The 24,136-nt window shown below is 40.9% G+C and overlaps 1 protein-coding gene across 5 annotated transcripts in view; it reads right to left on the reverse strand.

Annotated features, from left to right (window-relative positions):
* LOC122560121 (collagen alpha-1(XX) chain-like) overlaps positions 1 to 24,136 on the reverse strand; it is a 184,639-nt gene that overhangs the window by 149,587 nt on the left and 10,916 nt on the right. For all 5 annotated transcript variants that reach the window (XM_043710376.1, XM_043710377.1, XM_043710378.1 and 2 more), the window contains exons 2-3: positions 18,723 to 18,823; positions 3,747 to 3,851 (exon numbers count right to left, since the gene is read on the reverse strand). In XM_043710376.1, coding sequence (XP_043566311.1) covers positions 3,747 to 3,851; positions 18,723 to 18,798 — 181 coding nt within the window. In that variant the 5' untranslated portion in view covers positions 18,799 to 18,823. The remainder of the gene's footprint in view (positions 1 to 3,746; positions 3,852 to 18,722; positions 18,824 to 24,136) is intronic.

Here is a 24,136-nt window from a genome sequence, read left to right on the forward strand (position 1 = left end):
GGGGTTGGGGGGGTGGTGTTGGGAGGCCGGGTGGCGGTGTTGGGAGGCCGGGTGGCGGTGTTGGATGGGGTTGGGGGGGTGGTGTTGGGAGGCCGGGTGGCAGTGTTGGACGGGGTTGGGGCAGTGTTGGGGCAGGATCTCACGCGCTGTGTGCTGCAACAGTCTCCTGAACGAGAAGCAGACTTTAAAAACTCCGAGCCCCAGAGGAAAGGCATTTAATCGGTTAACCAAATAATCGATTTTCCGAATGAAATAGTGCCTGCCCATCTCGTTCAGATAATCGAGGTTCCCCTGTACCAGGTTATCACTCTTTCATATGTAGGGAGGTACTTACAGAGCTATCAATGAAGGTACGGAGACAGAGCCAGGAACTTGGTGATGGGGGCAGGAAGGGAGATGTGGGTGGGGAAAAGTGAGCAGTAAAAGACAAAATTACAGAGATGAAGCAAGTCACCAAAGTGTCTGAAACTCTGAGTGGGTTTTGGGCCAGGACAAGGTTGAGTGATTTAAATGCATTTGCTAATTTAACTTTGGGGAGCATGATATCTTAAGATTTGAGCCTCAGCTACAAGCCGTTGGTCAGTTAGTTGCTTGGGGCAGGCAACAGCGGCAGCTGCAGCAAGCCAATGGACAAAGGAGAAAATGTGAGTAACCAGAAGGTGAGGGCCAGCATTAAGGCACGGCTCACTTATGTCAGTATAGAAGATTCTGAAAGTCACAGATTACTTCCAAAGAAGTAACAAGGAACACAGAATGGGGAGGCAGAGATGGCAACACTTAGGTTAAAATAGATTAAAATCCAACAAACTACACATCACTTCATCCTACAAAAAATTGTTCAGAAGTTCAATTCACAAATTGGTCCCAACGTCCTATCAGGGAAATTACCCATCATAATTTTCAGAGATTGTTAGCAGAAAATTGAAACATTATATTGAAAATGTACATATTTAGTAAGATGTTGTGAAATTGTTAAGACTTTTTTCATAGAAACTGTGAGGACAGTCAAAAGACTGAGGTGTGTCAGAAATTTTGTAACTGAAAATAATACAGAGAAAGATGGCAAGTAGGGGAAGGAATGGCCAGCAAGATTCCTACCAAAACAATAATGTCTTTTATCCTTTCAAATAAAAACACTTCCTGCATTGCATTTTTTTTTCATTTTATTCAGACACATCCTTGGGTTAGGTTTCTCTCACTCCTTCTATCTGCTTTAAACTGCAAACAAATTCCACGGTTTTGTGTGTTTCATTTCTTTCATTCATGTCAGTGAAGATGCCCTCCCAGTTTAATGCAGTGAAAATTAATGTTAAACTGCCGAAAGGAGAATTCCTACACTGATTCAGCTTTCTTTTCACTAGATAATGAAATATTGCCAAATAAACTTTTCCATTCTTGTGAACAAGTGAAAGCTTAGAAAATATTAAGGTATTTCAACTTGATATGAAAACTCTTGCAGAAATTATGTGGTGCAGTGGTTGTGCCCCTGCCTTGGAGCTAGAAGTTCTGGGTTCAAGTCTCACTCCAGGACTTGGATGCTCAAGGAAAGTGCATCATGCTGCAGATGAACAGGTTATGTAACAACTTGCAAATATTTCCCACATTTGACAAAAGTGTATATTAATGAAAGCAGGTGAGATACATGGTCAGCTTCCTGATAGATATAAATTGGAGACTACTATTTCTATCTATACCTCCAGGCTACATGATGCTCGTATAACAAAGTGACAGTGGTCATACAAACTAAGGTTCATTGGGGTGGGGTTGGAAAGGCTGGTTAGTTCAGTTGGCTGAACAGCCATTGTGGATCAGATGGTGCCAACAGCACAAGATATAGCTCCTCGTTCCAGCTAGGCAAGCTTTTGCAGTACCCATGTTGGAGATGTTAGGTACAACCTGCCTTTGGGCAGGAAACTAAAGAAGATAAAAGATCTTAGTTTGCTCAGCTTCATAGAGCCATACAGCACGGAAACAGACACTTCGGTCCAACCAGTCCATGATGACCATAATCCCAAATTAAACCAGTCCCACCTGCCTGCTCCTGGCCCATATCCCTCAAAATATTTCTTATTCATGTAATTATTCAAATATCTTTTAAATATTGCAACTGTATCTGTGCCCACCACTTTACCTCGAAATTCATTCCAAACACAAACCATTCGGTGTAAAGAAAACCCCATGTCTTTTTAAAAACTTTCTCCTCTCACCTTAAAATTATGCCCATAATCTTGAAATCTCCCTTCCCTAAAGAAAAGACACCTGTCATTGACCTTATCTATGCCCCTTGTGATTTTATAAACCTTTACAGAAGTCACTCCTCAATCTCCTAATCTCCAGTGAAAAATGTCCCAGCCTCTGCTTATAACTCAAACTCTCAGTTCGCAGATCATCCTTGCAAATCTTTTCTGAACCATCTCCAGCTTAATACTATTCTTAATATAACAAAGTGACTGGAACTAGGCACAGTAATACAGAAGAGGCCTCACCAATGTCCTGTACAACTTCAACAGGACATCACAAATCCTTTACTCAAAGACCTGAGCAATGAAGGCCAGTGTGCTAAATCCCTCTTAACCATCCTGTCCACATGTGATGCAAACTTCAAAGAATTATGTATCTGAATCCCTGTCTCAGTTCTACAACACTACCCTACTTTAAGTTGTATTAAATTTTGTTTTATCAAAATGCAATATCTTACATTATCCAAATTAAACTCCATCTGCCTCTTCTCAGCCCTTTGAGCCAACTGATCAAGATCTCTTTGTAATCTTAGATAACCTCCTTCATTGTCCTCTATACCACCAATTTGGTGTCATCCGCAAACGTACTAACCATATTCTTTAAATCATTCACATAAATGACAAACAAAAGTGGACCCAGCACTGAGCCCTGTGGAACATCGCTGATCACAGGCCTCCAATGTGAAAATAACCCTCCACCAGCACTCTGTCTCCTGTTGTTTGGCAAATTTTGTATCCAATCAACAAGCTCATCCTGAATCCCATGCAATCTTACTTTAATAATCTTATTGTGCCTACATGATTCCTTGTAATAATATGAAATGTACCTCAGAAAGGTCATTCACCAGTTCACTTACTGATTATTGTTGTTAATTGATCTTGTCAGGGCAACAGAAAGAATATTATAATTGGCCTTAGCATCCCTAAGGTAGGACGGAGAATATCAGCAAATATTTCCAATCCTGATTGTTCTCCATTGACCTGAATACAAAAGTCATTGGGTTTTTTTGTGTTTGACTTGTAGTGCAGTCCAGGTTTGAGTCCACACCAGGACTTGATGGCTGCAGAAAGTAGATTCATAACTTTGCCAACAATGTTGATTATCAGCTTGTAAATTCTTCTAATGTGCCTGATGGCAGGCAGTCCCCTAGTCACCCACCCCACACAAGGCAATGGCAATCCTCTTAGTATGCTACCCATACACATAGATGAACAGAAGTCCATGACCTAAGAGCATAGGACAGACAGATGAAGACCACTGTTCATCAATATGAGGATAGATTTGAGATGATTAATGACCACATCTACCTCGACACTCCATGTTCAAACATCTGACGGGTATTCACTGTACACGAACAACTTGCATGAGATGCTAAAGTGCTGCTGGGACCCAGGCTTCTATACCCCAGCATCAGTCACCATTATCAGGAGACTTAGATTTGAAAACTACAAAAATGCATATGTCGAATTTACTTTTCGCCAGAGTAAAAATAGAAGTCCCCTTACCTGCAGATGGTTTTACTCGTACTTTATACCCCTGTCTGTTTCCATCAACCTCTTTCCATTTCATCTGCAGTCTATCTTCAGACAGAACAGTTAATTTCAATCTCCCTAATTGTACAAACAAAATAATTAAAACAAAGTATTTCAAGTAAATATATCAGCATGTTTAAAGATGTAAATAAATGATGAGGATTAAATGTTACTTGAACAACATATTAATATAGCATGAGGATGAGTCTTGAGTCCAGAAGTGTATCATGTTGCAAAACTTGGGATTCTATTCACCTATTCCACACTGCACTTGTAGGACGGCTGGATAACTTGAAAGCTGCAAAGTAAATTGCTCCCATGTGAAAGTTAGTAAGTTTTCAGAGCCTGGGCATTAAGCTCCACCATTCATGATATGATGACAAAACTTAGCAAAAAAACAAAGATAATTTGGAAATGATAAAGTGCTTCAGAGGGCGGAGCAAGGGACAGAAAAGATGGGTCCTTAGCATCTCCTGTTCCCATGTTTGGATCAAACAGAACAGAATGGTGCAGCACACAAGTAGGTCAATCTGTGTATTGAGTCTGCATCAGGTTTTCTCCAAGATAAATGCAGTTTATCCTACCACCTTCTCCCTGCTCTGCTGTGTCTTAAACATTTTATCCAATTTCCTTTCGAACACCAGTTTGCATCTTCTACTGCAAGTTGAGTGAGGGAGTGTATTCCAAAACCACACTTTATGTAAACGTTTTTCCTCATGTTGCTTTTATAGAGTCATAGAGATGTACAGCACAGAAACAGACCCTTCGGTCCAACCCGTCCATGCCGACCAGATATCCCAACCCAATTTAGTCCCACCTGCCAGCACCCGGCCCATATTCCTCCAAACCGTTCCTATTCATATACCCATCCAAATGCCTCTTAAATGTTGCAATTTTACTAGCCTTCACCACTTCCTCTGGCCGCTCATTCCATACATGTACCACCCTCTGCAGGAAAAAGTTGCCCCTTAGGTCTCTTTTATACCTTTCCCCTCTCACCCTAAACCTATGCTGTCTAATTCTGGACTCCCCCACCTCAGGGAAAAGACTTTGTCTATTTATCCTACAGATGCCCTCATGAGTTTGAAAACCTCTATAAGGTCACCCCTCAGCCTCCGACGCTCCAGGGAAAACAGCCCCAGCCTGTTCAGCCTCTCCCTATAGCTCAAATCCTCCAACCCTGGCAACATCCTTGTAAATCTTTTCTGAACTCTTTCAAGTTTTGCAACATCTTTCTGATAGGAAGGAGACCAGAAATGCATGCAATATTCCAACATTGGCCTAATCAACATCCTGTACAGCTGCAACATGACCTCCCAACTCCTATACTCAATACTCTGACCAATAAAGGAAAGCACACCAAACGCCTTCTTCACTATCCTATCTTCCTGCGACTCCACTTTCAAGGAGCTATGAATCTGCACTCCAAGGTCTCTTTGTGCAGCAGCACTCCCTAGGACCTTACCATTAAGTTTGTTTTTTTTTGCCAGTCAACCTTTGAAATGGTCCGTCTAATTCTCAATCATACCTTCAGCCACTGGAAGCATTTGTAATTCAGCCTATAATAGTATATACATTTATTCATGATTTTATTCAATACTGTCAAGTCCCCTTGTATTTTTTGGTTCTAAGGAGAATAATTCCTGTAGTTGCTCATCCCTGCAGCTACACCAGTAAAATTATTTTAAAGTCTCCACAAAGTCTTCAAACCCTTCTTCCACCAAAGAATTGGAAACCATAATCTCAGGGGAACCAACTGTTTTATATGAGTTCAACAAAAACATTTCACTTTTGTGGTTTATGTTTCTATTTATAATGGCCATTGAAAGTACAGGTTCTAGCATGATGGCTTTACAACCATGGTATTGTCAAATAGTTGCATAATTTGTTCATATCATTTAAAAGATCAACTTCTTGGAAACTGGCACTATAACAAAATATATTTTAGAGACTTTTCTTAGATTTGCTGGAGAGGCAATTTATTGGTTTTCAGGAGCTACTAATAGACCAATAGGTGGCAATTAGTGAGTAATGATTGGAATGAGGAAGGAAGTGGAATGAAATTGGGGAGGGGGAAGAGAGGAGGCAGCAGGGGAAAGAAGGAGGGTAGTGTAAGTGTAGAGCAGGAATGAAAAAGCTATAAATTGAGGGGAAAATAAAAAGAAAAACTGCAAGATGAGGAGGCTAAAAAGGAAAAGATAATTGTTTAAAATTTTCCATGAAAGAATACTCAATTAACTGGGAACTGGGAAAACCTGATGTTACTGAGATGTTCCTTGTAAGTTAAAGTGAAATCTCCAGTTTAGGACTGCAACCGTAGGAAGAAAATACAGTGATTGTTATTATGATGAACAATTTGAAAATTGTTAATCTTAAATCTGAGATAGAGATCTGAAAAGCAGTAAAAGAGTATTAGCTCCCTTATTAAAATGTTCCAGTTTTGGTTTGTTGTCACTTCACCAGTCTGTGAAGTCACCAGTCAGACCCTAACAACAAAAATATAAGAGAATAACAATACTGATTTGATGAGAATGACCACTGAATTGGACTTGAGTGATCAGAATTAATATTCTACTCTCTGAGCGTCTATCTGACATCATGCTCTGGATAAGTGAGAATTTTATTCAACTGAATATTGGTAAGAGAAATGATATTCTACTTTAAGCCTGGCCATAAGTTCAAAAGCTGAGAGACACACACTCAAATCCCTTCCAGGTGCTCACTCAGGTTTGTTATGCATCAGACCAGAATCCCTCAAAATATTTTAAGAAGGTAGCTCAGACTCTAACTTTTTCTTATCTTAAGGCAAATGTGAAGTGCTGTGTTCCAGAATGCAATGTTACCGATCAAACATTAAGCAAAAACACCATTTATTTAAACACCATACTTAAAATACAAACAAAACATAAAATAACAACTCTTTTGAAAAACTTAACTGAATAATAGACTCAGTAACGATTACTAATTAACTGTTCCAAAATAGTAATATCCCATGCACACACCCCTTGGTAAAAAGGCAAATTCAGACACAGATTCTCACATGCAGATCTCTAATCCAAGAGGAAAAGGACATCAAGAGAAAATTCACAGAAAGTAACAGCCAGGAGACATTTACTGAAACTTTCAATTCTGTTGAGACCCTAACAGCGCCTGATGCTCCTGAAAAAACAAAACTCAGAAATCTGGATCTGAGAGAGCAGGTCACATCTATTCAAGTTGTTAAAAGAAAGCTAAGGCTTTCCAAGCTGCTTACTCAGGTGGTCTTGGTAGACTGCTCGGTGTCTCTGTCTTACAATTTCTCTTTTAAAGGATGAAATAAGCTCTTAAAGCCACAGTATCATCACAGGTTCCCCCAAACTTATATTCCATTCATACACATTCTTATCTAACTTTATCTTTCAATATCTTTCAATCTTCCCTTTCCTTCTTCCACAATCAGCAGAGCATTCAGTCATCTTTCTTCCGTATAGCCAAAATGTCTTCCTTTACCTTTTGCTTTCCTTGCCTTAAAACTTCTCTATACTTTAAAAGCTTCTTCTAATCCTCTTATTCACTCTTGCTTTTCGTCATGCAGATGAAACCCTACAATTTATTTCCAATGCAGACTAGTCAGCATTTCCAAAGAGGAAATGGGCGGCACGGTGGCACAGTGGTTAGCACTGCTGCCTCACAGCGCCAGAGATCCGGGTTCAATTCCCGCCTCAGGCGACTGACTGTGTGGAGTTTGCACGTTCTCCCCGTGTCTGCGTGGGTTTCCTCCGGGTGCTCCGGTTTCCTCCCACAATCCAAAAGATGTGCAGGTCAGGTGAATTGGCTATGCTAAATTGCCCGTAGTGTTAGGTTAGGGGTAAATGTAGGGGTGGGGTATGGGTGGGTTGCGCTTCGGCGGGGCGGTGTGGACTTGTTGGGCCGAAGGGCCTGTTTCCACACTGTAAGTAATCTAATCTAATCTAATCTAAAAAAAAAGGAGTCATTCCAGATTCAAAGCATTAACTTATTTTCTTTCTACAGATGCAGTCAGAACTGCTGAGTTTCTTGATTACTTTGTTTTTATTCCAGACCTATAATAGCTTAGATTTTGCATTAAAAATTACAGTAAGGCTATTAGTGATCAACATTCTGGTATAAATCGGGCAGAAAGTTCCAATATCCGCATATGGGTACTGACCTGTTCCTCCAGTAACTCCATTGTAGCAGCAGACATGTATGGTTACCTTCCTCTCAATTTTCTTTCAAATGCAAACATGCTTGTTTGGTGGAATCTTCCCAGCCCCTGAACAGCGGGGACACTTTGGGAAAATCATGAAATTGGGTGAGATATCCAGCAAGAACCTTTTCAATACTGAGAGCAAAATGTCTCATTTTCCAATTAAGTGTTGATTAGCAAGTCAAGAATCTCACTTGTGAGCATGGAAAGACTTCTTCTCTTCGATTATCATTATGAATAGCTTCATTATAATCTAATCTTGCCTCGTTAATACACAGACTCCCATTCTGTGTTCAATGGAAACTAGATGCTGAGAATTCCCAAGTTAGAGCAGTTACCTGGTGACTCCAGCTCGCTGCTTGCTCCTCCAAAGCTCCATCTTGAACATCTAGCATCAGTATATCAGAGCACATTTCATGAGCAGTGACTGCATGAATCACATGTCTATGAACACTGGTACCCGACATGTACGGATCTCACCATAAGCATTATTCACATCTCTGATCCACTTCTGCACTTCAATCCAGAACTTCAGAGTGCATTGGGTCCTCTCATTGGAATGTTGCCAGGACATTTAGAGCACCCAGCTCATGGACTGGATCAGTGTACATCTCAGGGATCCTCATTTTCTCTCTTAGCGCTCACTCAATTTGTGCCCACTTTGATGCTCACAGCATCCCTGCCTTACCATTTTTTTGTGCTTCACCCTCTCAGCCAGAGCTTAAAGGCTCACAGTATTGCAGTGTTGCTTTGTCTTTCAGCTCAGTCACAAAGACAGGCAGCTTGTAATAGTTATCAGCAGTCACCAGTCAAGGGAGTAAACACATTGCTGTATGGCAATGTGCGACATCACACCTACACCATATGCCAACTATGTACACATACTTCACATGTGCTTGCCATATCTCAGAGTCTAAGGGGATTCATCCTTAGTCAAATCAAAGGAGATACCCTTCAGACAGGAGGGTCCTGGCTCAGTAATCCAAGGGCAGTACAGTGACTGCGGCATAGTCAGTTGACTGCTCAGGGTGACCAGAGTCAGGGGCTTCAAACCTCTATAGCCTGGGCAATGGACCATGGTCAGCCCTCTGGATCCAGTGTAATCAGTCCAGGGAGTCATTGGAAGTCAGCTGGAGAGCTATACAGAGATCAGTCATGTGTCCGGTCAGTAACCATCTGGGCTTTAAGGGCATGGCCAGTCCTGAGTTCATCCGCTACAACTCAAGGGAGGCCACTGCTATGGGACGGAAGCTGGGGAAATTAAATTGTGGGAATTGGACGCAGCATGCTGGGATAAAAAGAGAGGATTATAAGGTGGGGGGGGCAACTCAATATATAGGGAGAGACAATAGAGCACAGAAGGGAAAGAGGTAATGTACGAGTAGGGAGGAGGATCACCAACAGGTCACAGCAGTCTGACTTCCGGAAGGGCCTCAATGCGCTACTAGATCTGACCCGTTTACTTGATATGCCTGGGACTGGGAAGGGGCAGGGTTGGGAGTAGGACATTTAATGGAAGGACGGGTGGGGACTTGGAGAAGTTCAAAGCCTATTGTGTTTATGAGGAGATCTACCATGAAAAGAATGTGTACTTTTGGGGGTTTAATCAATAATCAGAGGGTGAGTCTGAGACCACTGCTCAAGGAGCAACCACTGTTTCTGCCATTGTGCTGTAAATAGCAACAGCAACAGCATAGTGGAATTGAGGATGGGTGCCACCTTATGTGAAGTGGTGGGGGTAAGTGCCTTGCAGTGGAACCTGTTGGTCTTGGAGTTTTGGTTGGGTCACTCTGGGAGTGTTCATGTCGGGAGAGTCTAGTCATGCTGAGCATGTCCTGCCCAGTGACAGATGCAACATCCTTGGTTTGACCTTCCGCAAGGCTGAGGATCGCAGGCAGTGAGGGAGAGGTAGTGGTGGAAGGCTGAGCCACCTCCCAAGTGTCCTGAGGAGACTTCAAGGAGGCCTGTATGTGACTCCTTCTCCAGCTGCATGCCTACTTGGCACCACTCTGTCTCCGGGAAGAGACACCTGGAGTGAGGGTCTAGGACCCACACCCCTTATTGCCTTGCTGTTGGTGCTAAGCATATCTAGCAGACTTTGAGGCTGCTGGACCTAGCTGGACCTACCAGCCGCACCCTATCCATGAAGGCAGCCAGACGATCACATGCCCAAGGCCACAGGGTCTCAACAGTGTTACTGCAATACTGCAACTTTAAGGGGAGCATGGTGGCTCAGTGGTTAGCACTGCTGCCTCACAGCGCAAGGGACCTGAGTTCGATTCCAGCTTTGGGCGACTGTCTGTGTGGAGCTTGGACATTCTCCCATGTCTGCATGGGATTCCGCTGGGTGCTCTGGTTTCCTCCCACAATCAAAAGATGTGCAGGTCAGGTGCATTGTGGTGGATTACTCTTCAGAGGGTCAGTGTGCACTTGTTGGGCCAAATGGCCGGTTTCCACACTGTAGGAAATCTTTATGTCAGGTTGCCTGCTGCTCCTGTGTCTGCAAGTGCAGGCATTGCAATTGCAAATCGCTGACACCATGGGGTCCTCACTTGCCTAGCACTAATCAAATTCCACGTCTCCAGCAGTCCTCGAATGTCAGTGACCTGGGGCGTTTCTTCCTCAGCCAGCTGCAAGACATGGCAGTAACATTCTCACCAACAAATGCTCTAATCTGGCTAATGTATCCTCTGAGACCTCAGGAACTGTGTTAGGCAGCTTTGCAGGTTCAAAACGTATGGCGCTGGAAAAGCGCAGCACCTGAGGAGTAGGAAAGTCAACATTTCGGGCATAAGCCCTTCATCAGGATTGCCCTCTCCTTAGCCCCTCCCAGGGCTATTTTCTCCTGTAATGAAAGAAAAGATGGAGCTGGGTGAGATGAAATTGGGTGGCACAGTAAGACAGGGGAAAAAGTGGTGAAGTGACCCAAGGGAGTGAGAGGCTGGGCAGAGTGAGTATGCTGGGGGACGGGGTGTCAGAGAGTGAGTGAGAGAAGATGTTTGCATGCAACAGTGAGAGAGGAAGAACAGAAGCCTTAGTGGAAGTTGGGTGCAGTAACATAAAAAGAGTGTGATGTAGAATAGAAGGTGAGATAAAGCAAGCATGAGGTGAAGGAGATCGCACTTTCTCTGATAAAAGTCATTGACCAACTTATGGTACAGCTGTGGAGATTGCACCTGCCCAACTGGCAACTTTGGACCAGGCTGGCTGGATCTGGGGGTTCATGGTATTCTCTGCTGGCCCTCAGGAGAAGAAGTTGGCTCTCCACCACATCGCTAATCCACCAGGACTTCCAGGCCCTTGTCCATAATGTGGGGCACCAATGGTCTTGGGGAAATGTTACAAACTGCTACTGAGTACTTGACCGGGTGCATATTGGTCTTTTACTCAAAACACCGATGCCAATAATCCCGAGATGTCCTGACAATGACAAGTACTCCTGCATATTGTGAGTGAGAGAATCAAACTAGCATAGATAAGCAGACACCATAGAACCATGGTACATAGTTAATGAGATGAATTTGCAATGATAGTGCAAGAAAACTGCTGAGTCTCACAAAGAGAAACCTTCTGTGAAATTTACAAATGATACTCAGCTGATTTCTGGTAAGATATAAATTGTTACGTATGTCTAATATTTTCTGTACTTCATTCATGATGTTTTTAATTTTAATTGATGTCTTATTATTAAAGAAATAAGTTAAAGCCCCTACAATATAATACTGTACTGTAAATAACAAAAGCATCTTTATCATTGCAGATAATGATGAACAACCACAAATCGCTTCCAAGTGGAACAGCTGTGCTGGTCAAGACCGGACTGCCTGGAATCATTATATTTTGCTCTGTGATGAAGGCTTCAACCTTCATAAACCTCATTAGCATCTTCTGGTATTATCTTTGTAGTAGTGAAACTATAATGCAAGAAGAAAGGCATATGCTGGGGCAGTTGATCTAAAAAGTGCTTTGTTGCCGCATTCCTCATTGAAATGAATACTGAATGGAACCAATAATTAACAACTACTGGTATTTACTTTAAATTCACTTTTATCCACAATTATAAGATAGATTTTATACAAAAATGCTAGTCATTTTTCTATTTCCTGTACAGCATCCACTAAACTTTTAAATGACAGAATCAAAGTGAAGATCACAAAGAGAAGTTCATATTGCACATATAAGACACATTTGTCCTGTACATGAATACAGAAATTGTCATGCTGTTAAATGGTTTGGAGGGCACAAGAGAATATTGCACAGATATTATGAACAATTGATGTTATTCAACACTAAGATACTAAAATTGTTAATATAACAGCGTGAGCCCAACAGTGAATTCTAATATCATAATAAGATTTGAACACAGACGAACAATAATCTTGTCTGTGGGTAATAGTCACATTTCTTATGCAGCATGCATCCATTGAGCTTTAAATTTTATACTGTTTTGATTGGAATTTGCCATAAAAATGACAAATAAAGTAAAGCATGACTAACAGTACAATTTTCTCGTTCTACTTTAGAATACTTTAAACACTTGACAGAACTTTGTTAAGTTGTGAAATTCTGAAGGAAACTGGATTCAGAATAAAATGTGTTTTTTGGCCTTAATTTTTTAAAAACTTCTTTCAGAAAACAGCAGTCACCCCTGGTACTGAACATTATCAGTTATCTATATTATCTGATCCATTTAAGTAAAGTTGCCTTGTATTACTTCACACACAATACATTATTCTCCTCTAATTGGGCATTGAGAGATCATTGATGATGTTTTTAATTTTAATTGATGTCTTATTGAAAAAGGAGGATCTTATGAGACTTGACAAGATAGATGCAGGAAGATTGTTGCCCCTTGTGGGAACGTCTAAGACCAGAGGGCATAATCTCAGTAAAAGCGACTGATAGGCAAATAATTCCCTTATTGGGAATGAATTTCTAAATTCCTGTGTCAGTAAGAATAGACACAAAAGGAGGAATATTTTCTGGCAGATGGGAATGAATCTGTGGAATTCTTTTCCACAGTTGACTGTTGAGGCTGGATCATTAGGTATATTCAAGGTGGAGATAGACAAATTTTTAATGAGTAAGAGAATCAAGAGTTATTGGGAGAAGTCAGTAGAGTTGAGGATTGTCAGATAAACCATGATCTCATTGAATGGCAAAACAAGACTGAATGACTTACTTCTGCTCCTACATCTTATGCTCTGTCTGCTATTATGATTCATATACAATATAAGTTTGTATACCTACAGTGAATGATACATAAAAGGCTAAGGACTTTATGGCTTTGAAACTTGTATTTTGCTTTCCTACCAAGGTCCAAAGATGTGCTGGTGAATTGGCCATGCTAAATTGCCCATAGTGTCCATGGATGTGTAGATTAGGAGGATTAACCATGGGAAATGCAGGGTTAATGGGATAGGGTAAGAGGGAGAATTTTTAGAATTAGAATCCCTACAGTGTGGAAACAGTCCTTTCGGCCCAACAAGTCCACACTGACCTTCCGATGAGTAACCCACCCAGACTCATTCCCCTACTCTATATTTTCCCCTGACTAATGCACCTAACCTACACATCTCTGAACACGATGGGCAATTTAGCATGGCTAATTCACCTCACCCGCGCACCTTTGGATTGTGGGAGGAAACAAGAGGACCCAGTGGAAACACACACAGACACGGGAGACTGTGCAAACTCCACACAGTCGCCCAAGGCTGGAATTGAACGCGGATCCCTGGCACTGTGAGGCAGCAGTGCTAACCACTGAGCCACAGTGCCACCGCATAAGTAGGGGAGTAGGGTAGGATGCTGTTTGAAGAGTTGGTGTGGACATGTTGGGCTGAATGGTCTGTTTCCACACTGCAGGGATTTTATGAATTTCCTGGAGAGTTTTTTTTCCTGTACATATGAAAAAGGCAGGAGAACAATTTGGCGAAAGATATTTTGGCAAAATGGTCCTAGAATTAAGCTCAAGGCCAGGTAGTTAGGTGATAGACAGACCAAGGACCTGATCCTAAACAAAAACCATTATACATGGCTTGGGTGGCAAGCTGAGCTGGAGGCTGAATTAAAGACAGCATGTCACATCAGGGAAGAAAAAAAAAACTCCTCACACAATCTATTCCAGCTAATACACCTGTTATTTGCATTTCTTTGCACAGGATCTTCTGATTTGATCAACTGTGACAAAAAGAGGGTGTGACTAGGAGTGAAGCAGGTAAGGGCCTCCAGAAAGCAGAAGCACAAGAACTTCAGCCTTTGCAATTGTCCAAAATGTTTGAGGTTCTTTCATTTTACACGGATGAAAGATGAGCTTGTGCACTGTGACGGTGTTTTAAAAGAAGTTATTTAACTGATTTGAGCATAAAGAAATGGAGTGGTATTAGAGTATAGAACAGATAGATGGATTGACACTGTTCTCTGCAGCAAAGAGCATGAGTTCAGACAACTTTGTTGCTTACTTAGAGGCAGGGCTCAGGACACTTGCTCACGCTGGGAACTTACAGTGGGATGAGAAGGATCCAGTTATTGTGATCCACGTAGGTACCAATGACATAGGCAGAACAAGAATTTCTGGAATGTTACCTGAACAATTCACAATTCACTATATGGTAAGCAAAGATTCAAGAAATGAAAATGTGACCTAAAATTGTGTGTGAGAAATAGGTTGTGGTTTGGGGGACATTGCCATCAGTAGTGAAGGATGTGGGATCATCAATACCTGAATGATACTCAGATTGGTATTCAAGCAAACCACATAACTAAGGAAATGGAAAGGATTTTAGACTAAATACTGGGAGCAAGTGATCAAATTTGTACTGATGTAAACTGAGTAGAAACAAAGGAAGACAGAAAGTATTTATATTGGAAATGATAAGCAGACAATGACAGGAAGGGATACACTGTACAAATCTAAAGGCAAATCAACAGAGAATATTAGAGGTTATAAAAATAACAAGATGGTTTTAATGCTCCCTCATCAGAAACAATTCTGCTTTTGGAGTAGGTGACAGTGGAGTCATTTGTACGAAATCAAGCCATGGATTTTGATCATTATGCTGGTCAGAACTGGCTGAGATTAACATGTTGCCCACGAGTCATTTGTGCTGGCTTGGCTGGAATGCCAAAAGTGTCACATTCCAGGAAATGATGAGTTTACCTCTTCCTGTCAATTGCTGGGCACAGCAGCCACTTGTAGAATTTGACAAGGTCCATTTTTTTAAAAAAGAATTTAAACATATTAATCTTGTTTATTTAATAAAAGATCTCTCTCTTCCTGTCCTCTGGGCATTACAACCACTGGATACAAACATTAAAGGTAAAGACTGCATATGACACCCTTATGCAAATAATTCTCTTAGAAGGAATGAATTTCTAAATTCCTGTATCAGTAAGAATGCAAACTGAGAACCAAAAGATTGCAAAAGCAAGACAGGCAGTTGAGATGCTGATGATTCTGAACTGCTTCATAAATCCTAACCCTTTCTCCATCACCCTCACAAACCAGACACAATAGAAGATGAAATGGTGAAGGAAGTCAAATAGCCAAGATTGATAAAAGGCAATTGAGAATGGGCAGTGTCTCCTCTTCAGACCAGAGGGAAGAAGGTGAGGATGGGAGTGAGATGCAAAGACCGAGACGTTTCTGTTGTCACAGGGTGGACAGCTTTGGGACAGCTGATTTCTTGATGTCAAAAGAGTGTGGCACTGGAAAAACAAACAGAGCCAGGCAACATCGGAGAAGCAGGAGAATTGACCTCCTGATGAAGGGCTTATGCCCAAAATGTTGATTCCCCTGCTCCTCCGATGCTGCCTGACCGGCTGTGCTTTTCCAGCGCCACACTCTTCGACTCTAATCTCCAGCTTCTGCAGTCTTCACTTTCTCCTGATTTCTTGAGGTTGCAGGGTACATCCATGGATCTTAATGGAAGATCAATGCAAAGAAAGGAGCCCTGATTGACAGCATACCAGACCTAGATGTAGCTCTAACAGCAGCTGTGAGGCTAAGCAAAACTGTAGCTGAGAGCTTGGGGGAGGTATGCATGTTAACTGCCAGTTACATGGAATTATCCTCAAAAGGCAAAGTAACTTTATTCCTCAAACGAGGCATGGAGTGTCAGAGGCTGAGGGGTGACCTTATAGAGGTTTATAAAATCATGAGGGGCATGAATAGGATAAATAGACAAAGTCTCTTCCCTGGGGTGGGGGAGTCCAGGACTAGAGGGCATAGGTTTAGGGTGAGAGGGGAAAGATATAAAAGAGATCTAAGGGGCAACTTTTTCGCAGAGGGTGGTACATGTATGGAATAAGCTGCCAGAAGAAGTGGTGGATGCTGGTGCAATTACAACATTTAAAAGGCATCTGGATCTGTATATGAACAGGACGGGTTTGGAGGGATGTGGGCCAGGTACCGGCAGGTTGGACTAGACTAGGCTAGGCTATCTGGTCAGCATGGGTGAGTTGGACTGAAGGGTCTGTTTCCATGCTGTATATCTCAATGACTCTATGTGAGGGAGATAGATTTATAGTGTTTTTAAGGAATATAGGAAATCCTTTTGCTGGAGAAGGCCATTAGGTTTCAACTCATTGGTTGAAACCTAAAATCAAGGTTTTAGTAGATGATATTGGAGTTGGGGGGGGGGGGGGTGCATGGAATGGCATACATACACATTCCTTTGTATCATATGCACCCAGATGCCTGGATTAGTAACTGTAAGAGTTGTCCATAGTTTGCAATTTTTTCTAAAGAATGCCATACATGTCAAATTATGTGGAAAACTGCATCATGCAATTAAACCAGTACCTCTAATTCCCATATCAGTTTGAGGAAGTATTCAGTTGGGTGTTCCACAAAATAGTCACATTTCAAATGTGAAAGAAAAAAATTGAAGGGGAGGATCCACCATTTATTCTTAACTAAACAAAAGCTAAGGGTAGTGTCAAATTTAAAGGTAAAGCATAAACACCAAAGGATTGCAGGTCAGAAGACTGGAGGGGATTTTAAAAACAGTAATGAATGGCTAAACAATTAATAAGGAGGGAAAAAAATTAGTGAAAAAGGTAGATCAAACAATAAAAACAAACAGTAAAAGTTCCTTTAGATGTTTAAAAAAGATAAGTTAACAAAGTGAATCTTGGTCCTATAGAAAGCTCCTGGGAGAATAATGCAACACAAGGAGATGCCAGATGGAGGAAATAGATACTTTTCATTGATCTTCGCAACAGAAAATACAGATATACCTATAAATCGGGAAATAGAAGACAGAAAGTGACTTAATAAAGTTACAATCACAATGGAAGCGGTACTGAGCAAATTGATGGAATCGCAGGCAAATAAGTCTTAATGAACATGTTAGGCTCTTCAACAAGAAAACTTATGAGATAGTTGGATGAGTTGGCTTTAATTTTCTAAAACTCCCCCGATTTAGGCAGTCAACCTGGTTTTGTAGGCAAATCATATTTAACCCATTTATTGGATAATGAACCACCAATAAATGTTCTCTATGTACTTAGATTTCCTGAATGCATTTTAAGAGGTACCATATCAAAGGTTAACATGGACAATAAAACTCAAAGTATGGGGGCTAACATGTTTGGTTAGCTAATAGGAAATAACAGGCTTAGATGGGTAATGCCCTAGTTAGCAAGATATGGTAAATGTTGTGTCACAGGAATTAGATTATATTTATATGAACAACTTGGATAACAGGGTAAATGTATGTTTATTACATTTGCTGATGAAATGAAGTTTGGTAGGAAAGGAAGTTGTAACAAGGACCTGGAGACGCTACAAAGGGATAAAGATAGGTTAACTACTGGGCAAAGAGATATGGTCAATGGAACAAAATATGAAATTTTCCATTTTGACAGGAAGAATAAAAAGCATAAAATCAAAATGCTGACAGTTTGCAGAGCTCTGAGATGCACAGGTATCTGAGCATCCATGTGCACAAATCACAAAAGGACCATACGCATGTAAAGCAAGTAGTTTGGAAAATTAATAGTGTTTGCATTTATTGTTAGGGAAATTGAGTATAAAGGTAGGAAGTTTATGCTTCAGTTATACATGGAATTTGTGAGACCATATCTGCAGTACTATATACAGTATTGATCTCCTTGTTAATGGAAGGATGAAAAGGTGCATTGGAAACGATGTTTATTGGATTAATACATGAAATGGGTAGGTTGTCTAATGAGGAAAGATTGGACAGGTTAGGACTGTATTCCCTGGAACTTGCAGGTTACATATGGAGAGGAAGTTTCCTCTTGAAGAATCAAGACGATGGGGTCACTGTCTAAATAAATAATTCATTTTAGGCAAGGACTAGGGAACTTCTTCTTTTCTCTAAGAGAGTTGCGAATCTTTGAAACTATTCAAACTGTGAAGAAGCAGAGGCATATGTCTAATGTAGAGATTCATAAGTTCTTAATAAATCAGGTGGTGAAAGATTATTGGGGTAGGCAGGAAAGTGGAATACCCAGATCAGCCAAGATCTAACAGAATAGTTGAGCAGGCTTGAAAGACTGAGTGGCTCATCCCTGTTGCTAATTCATATACTCAAACATTGCAAACAGCTATAGACATCCTGAGTGCTCACACAATTGGTCATAAAATCAAATAGGTTTTAAAGAAAGAGAAAGTATCACCAAATACCTGAAAAGCACTGACATGTATAAATGTATTCAGAATTGATTTATGAACTATGCTTAACTATTTGTTCTCATACTTATAAGACAAGTACCTTGTCCCTCTGCTTGACTGATCAGATGAAGCAGCATGATTACAGAGGTAAGAACACAGCTCTTTTCCAAGTTCATGGCAAAATCAGGAAACAGCCAAAACCTATATATAGGAAGGAAATAGATTGAATTAATTTTTAACTGACTATAAGTCTTGATAATTGATACATAAAAGAGATTTAGATACAATCTGATTTTTCAAATAGATCACCTGCAATAAATAACTTTACTGCTAACAGAAAATGGAGATTTCCATCCACTAACATTCCTGATTCTAAATCACTAAAGGTATAGGTAATAAAGAAAGAGGCAAATTATAGAAAATAGCAGCCATTGGTTAGAAGGGGAGGTTGGCAGATGTACTAAGTGGAATGCAACAGTATTCAGTATTGCGACATTAATTCGAATTTGCGATTTTTGAGAAGATTTGTAGCATAGGTTCAGGTTCAGGTTCTAAGTTTGCTCACTGAGCTGGAAGGTTTGTTTTCAGACTTGTCATCACCATACTAGGTGACATCATCAGCAAGCCTTCAGTGAAGCACTAGTGTTTTATGTCTCACTTTCTCTTTATGCTTGTTTGGGTTTGTTGTTGGTTTCTTAAGATGGGTGATATCATTTCCGGTCTTTTTCTCAGAGGATGGTACATGGGGTGCAAATTGATGCATTTACTGATGGAGTTCCTGTTAGGCCTCTAGGAATTCCCGTGCATTTCTCTTTTTAGCTTGTCCTACGATGGATGCGTTGTCCCAGTCAGAGTAGTGTCCTTTCTTGTCTATATGTAAGGATACTAGTAAGAAAGGGTCATGTCTTTTGGTGGCTGGTTGGCGTTCACGTATCCTAGTGGCTAGTTTCCTGTCTGTTTGTCACAGTCCTCGCATGGTATTTTGTAAAAAGTGTTTGTTTTGCTGGTTGTTTATAAAGGGTCCTTTAGGTCCATTAGCAGCTGTTTAAGTGTGTTGGTAGGTTTGTGGGCCACTATGTTGCCAAGGGGTCTGAGTAGTCTGGAAGTAATTTCAGAGATGTCTTTAATGTAAGGTAATGTGGTTAGAGTTTCTGGGTGCATTGTGTCTGCTTGTTTGGGTTTGTTGTTGAGAAATCAGCGGACTGTATTTATTGGGTCAAGAGCGTGATGCTGGAAAAGCACAGCAGGTCAGGCAGCATCCGAGAAGCTGGAAAATCGAAATTTCAGGCATAAGCCCTTCAGCCCAAAACATTGATTTTCCTGCTCCTCGGATGCTGCTGACCTGCTGTGCTTTTCCAGCACCACACTCTTGACTCTAATCTCCAGCATCTTTTGCCTGTGTTTATTGGGTACCCTTTCTTCCTGAATATGCTGTTTAGGTATTTAGCTTCAGCTGTTCAAAGTTCCTGAGTGCAGCAGTGTGTTGTGGCTCATTGAAATAATGTCCTGATGCAGCTCTGATCATGGATTATTGGGATGATTGCTTCTGTAGTTAAGTATTTGGTCTGTGTGTCGTTTGTCTATCGACGCTGGTTTGAAATTTTCCATTAACTGTTCATTCTACTGTGACATCTAAGAATGAGAGTTTGTTGTCGTTCTTCTCCTCTTGTGAATTTTATGCCAGTAACGATATTGTTGGCGTTGGTGTAGGTTTTCTCTAATTTGTTCCATTTTGTGTCATCCACATAGCGGACCCAAAGTTTGTTTTGGATAGTTGGGAGGGCTATTGTTCAAGTCTCTGCATTACTGCTTCTGCTAGGAAACCTGCTATTGGTGATCACATGGGTGTTCCGTTAATTTGTTTGTAGGTCTTGTTATTGAATATGAAGTGAGTGATGAGGCACAGGTCCACTAGCTTGAGGATGTTGCCTTTGCTGATAACATTGATGCTGTCTGGTGTTTGTGTCCTTGGTTCCTCTAGTAGTGCAGTAAGTGTTCTTTGGTCAGGTTGGTGTTAATTGATTGTGAACAGGGCTGTTATGTCAAAGGAGACTATTACTTCATCCAGAAGCCAAGGAACTACACTGAAAACTGAAATACCTAGGAGGAGATTCATGCCACTCCATTCAATCCATCAAAGAATTCCTCAACACCAAAGACACCAAGATAGAAGAGGATGAAATAATGGTCTCCTTTGACATAACAGCCCTGTTCACAATCAATTAACACTAACCTGGCCAAAGAAACACTGACTGCACTACTAGAGGAACCAAGGACACAAACACCAGACAGCATCAACGTCATCAGCAAAGACAACATCCTCAAGCTAGTAGACCTGTGCGTCACCACCCACTTCACATTCAATAACAAGACCTACAAACAAAATCAACGGAACACCCATGGGATCACCAATATCAGGCTTCTTAGCAGAAGCAGTAAGGCAGAGATTTGACCAAACAGCCCTCCCAACTATCCAGCCCAAACTTTGGGTCTGCTACGTAGATGACACCTTTGCGATTACAAAACGGAACAAATTAGAGGAAACCTACAACACCATCAACAATATTCTAATGGCATAAAATTCAAAAAAGAGGAGGAGAACAATAACAAACTCACATTCCTCGATGTCACAGTAGAATGAACAGTTAATGGAAAGCTTCAAAGCAGCATCTATAGAAAACCAACATACAGAGACCAAATATTTAACTACAGAAGTAATCATCTCAATACCCACAAACTGAGATGCATCAGGGCATTATTTTAATGAGCCACAACACACTGCCACATCCAAGAACTATGGACAGCTGAAAGAAAAATACCTATGTAGCATATTCAGGAAGGACAGGTACTCAATAAACAAAGTCCGCCGATTTTTCAACAACAAACCCAAACTAGCAGATACAAGGTGCCCAAAAACTCTAGCCACATTATCTTACATCAATGGCATTTCTGAAATGACTTCCAGACTACTCAAACCCCTTGGCATCATGGTAACCCACAAACCTACCAACACACTTAAACAGTGGCTAATAAGCCTAAAGGACCTTATATAAACAACCAGCAAAATGAATGTTATTTACAAATTACAATGCAAGGACATTAACAAACACTACATCAGATAAACAGGCAGAAAACTAGCCACCAGGATACATGAATACCAACTAGCCACCAAAAGACATGACCACTACCACTAGTATCCTTACATACAGATGAGAAAGGACACCACTCTGACTGGGACAACGCATCCATCGTAGGACAAGCTAAACAGAGACAAGCATGGGAATTCCTAGAGGCCTGGCATTCTAACTAGAACTCCATCAATAAACACCTCAATTTGCACCCCACCTACCATCCTCTGAGAAAAAGAAATGGAAATGAGATCACCCACCTTAAGAAACCAAGACACATAACGGGATATAAAACCAGTGCTTCACTGGAGGCTCACTGATGATGTTACCTAGTATGGTGATGAAACTTCTGAAAACATGGCTTCCAGCTCAGTGAGCAAACTTACCACTTGAACTAATTCGAATACATGTATGACTTGAACTTCAATGGGCAAATTTGCAGAGCCTGTATGAACAAAAAACAGGACTGCATACTTACTTAACTAATAGGAACTGACATTTTGATTCCTAATGGTGGGTTCAAATGTAGAAATCAATGAATGGTTAGTCCTAATGCCATTCTTTGGCAAGATCTTAACATTTGTATGCCATGATCTGAATACTGATTATATTAAAACATTTGGTAATTATTTCTTACTTTCAAATTATGACATAAGAATTCCTTAATACCTGGTTCACATTCATTTAAAGATGGGTGGGCAGCTTTGTGCAGCTGTGCCGGAGGTCAACAGTTTTCCTTGTTAAACTACAGCATGAGAGGAGCAGAAGAACAGAGGTGCAGGTCCAAAGGGGAGTCAGGGATGGGGAGTATGGTGGCAATGGGGAGGGGTTAGAGCATGGAGGTTAGATCCAAAGCAGGATAGAGGATGGGATCAGGGACATAGATACATGAAATAAGGAAAGTCTGGTGGAAATAATCAAAGTAAACAATAGAAGGCCTCATGGGTTTTTTTCTGCACTGTCTAGACAGGTGTTCATCTTAGGTTGTTGGCTGGAAGATGCCTTATAGGAAGTTCACTTACAACATTTCAATAATGAATGTGTTCTTGGACAATCTTGTTAACAGTGCACAGAAACAAGGGCCATCTTTGTCTTTAAATTCAACAGAAAGTCAATGCAAAAACACAACATTGGTTGAAAGAGACAGTCTCCAGAAGATGTGCAAATGAAGGCATAAAGTAGATATAATTTAATTTTTAAATAAAATTGTGTCTTCTGTCACATTACAAAATAACTCGTCTTTGTAAACCTCGTACAACATCTGTAGCTGGCTTTGACATCTGCAAGGCCGAATTTTTCTGCTTGCATTAGCCCAGGGATTCAGAGTTCAGAAATACCTAACATCCATTCTGACAATTTCCATTGATGTATTCACTTTCCAAACACATGCCATGTTTTCCTCAGTTTCTCCAATTTCTAATTTTTTTCTCCAGTATCTTGAATTCTTTAGCTGTTGCAGAATTATTTGCCCTCTCTGCAATCTGAACAACATCCATTTGAATTGTGCTTATCTTTGCTGTTCCTTTTAGATGTCACATTGTCATATCAGAGAGCAGGTTTGGCACAAATATAGTGCACACCAAGTGTGAAGTGGTAACCTTGGCATCACGTGTTCATGTGTGCAGAAACACGGAACTGAGGAGACACCTCTAACAGCATTATTCCATGGATAGAATCTTCTCAGCTGTCATGTGATGAGAAATTTGTGAGAATGTGATAAGCAAGAAAAAGTCTCATCCACAATGTTGAGAAAAATGTTTGATTTTCCCCTTAAAGTTTCAGCAGCTTATGAGAATCTCACCAGTAAGCATTATGATCTTATTTCTCATTTATCTGCATCTCATTATTTGTAATTCTTACCTTATTTAAATGCAGCTCACAGTCTCCTATGCAGTGAAGAACTAAGTGTTGCCAATGCCTGAGATAAAAGTCAGAGTGGCTACCTGATGGATGAAGTTCAGTAGTTGTTTCTCTAGAACTCCATGTTAACCAACATTACGCTCCATGAGAATCAAGCACCTCCAACCACTGACCATGGATGTCAACAGCAGCGAAACAACCACCTCACCACATCAGTTTAGCCAGTCTTGGATTTCAACACTTCACTACTGCACTTTGGAGCTCACTAACACTTTATTGTGCAATGTTCCTGTCTATTCACTTTGCATGCAGGAACACAAACCCATCTCATGCATCTGTGCAGGATACATCTTAGGGCTCTTAGCTCACATCCTTGGCACCCACTCACATTGAGCTTACTTGGATGCTCATACAATTTCGGTCATGCCTTTTAGAGCATTTCATTGTAAACTTTCGTGAGACAAAGCCGGGCAGTTTGTCGTGGTAGCCAGCACTGAAGTCAAATGGGTGGACATGATGGTGTATG

Source organism: Chiloscyllium plagiosum, chromosome 20 (genome assembly GCF_004010195.1).
Source record: "Chiloscyllium plagiosum isolate BGI_BamShark_2017 chromosome 20, ASM401019v2, whole genome shotgun sequence".
In the NCBI taxonomy this organism is placed as follows: domain Eukaryota; kingdom Metazoa; phylum Chordata; class Chondrichthyes; order Orectolobiformes; family Hemiscylliidae; genus Chiloscyllium; species Chiloscyllium plagiosum.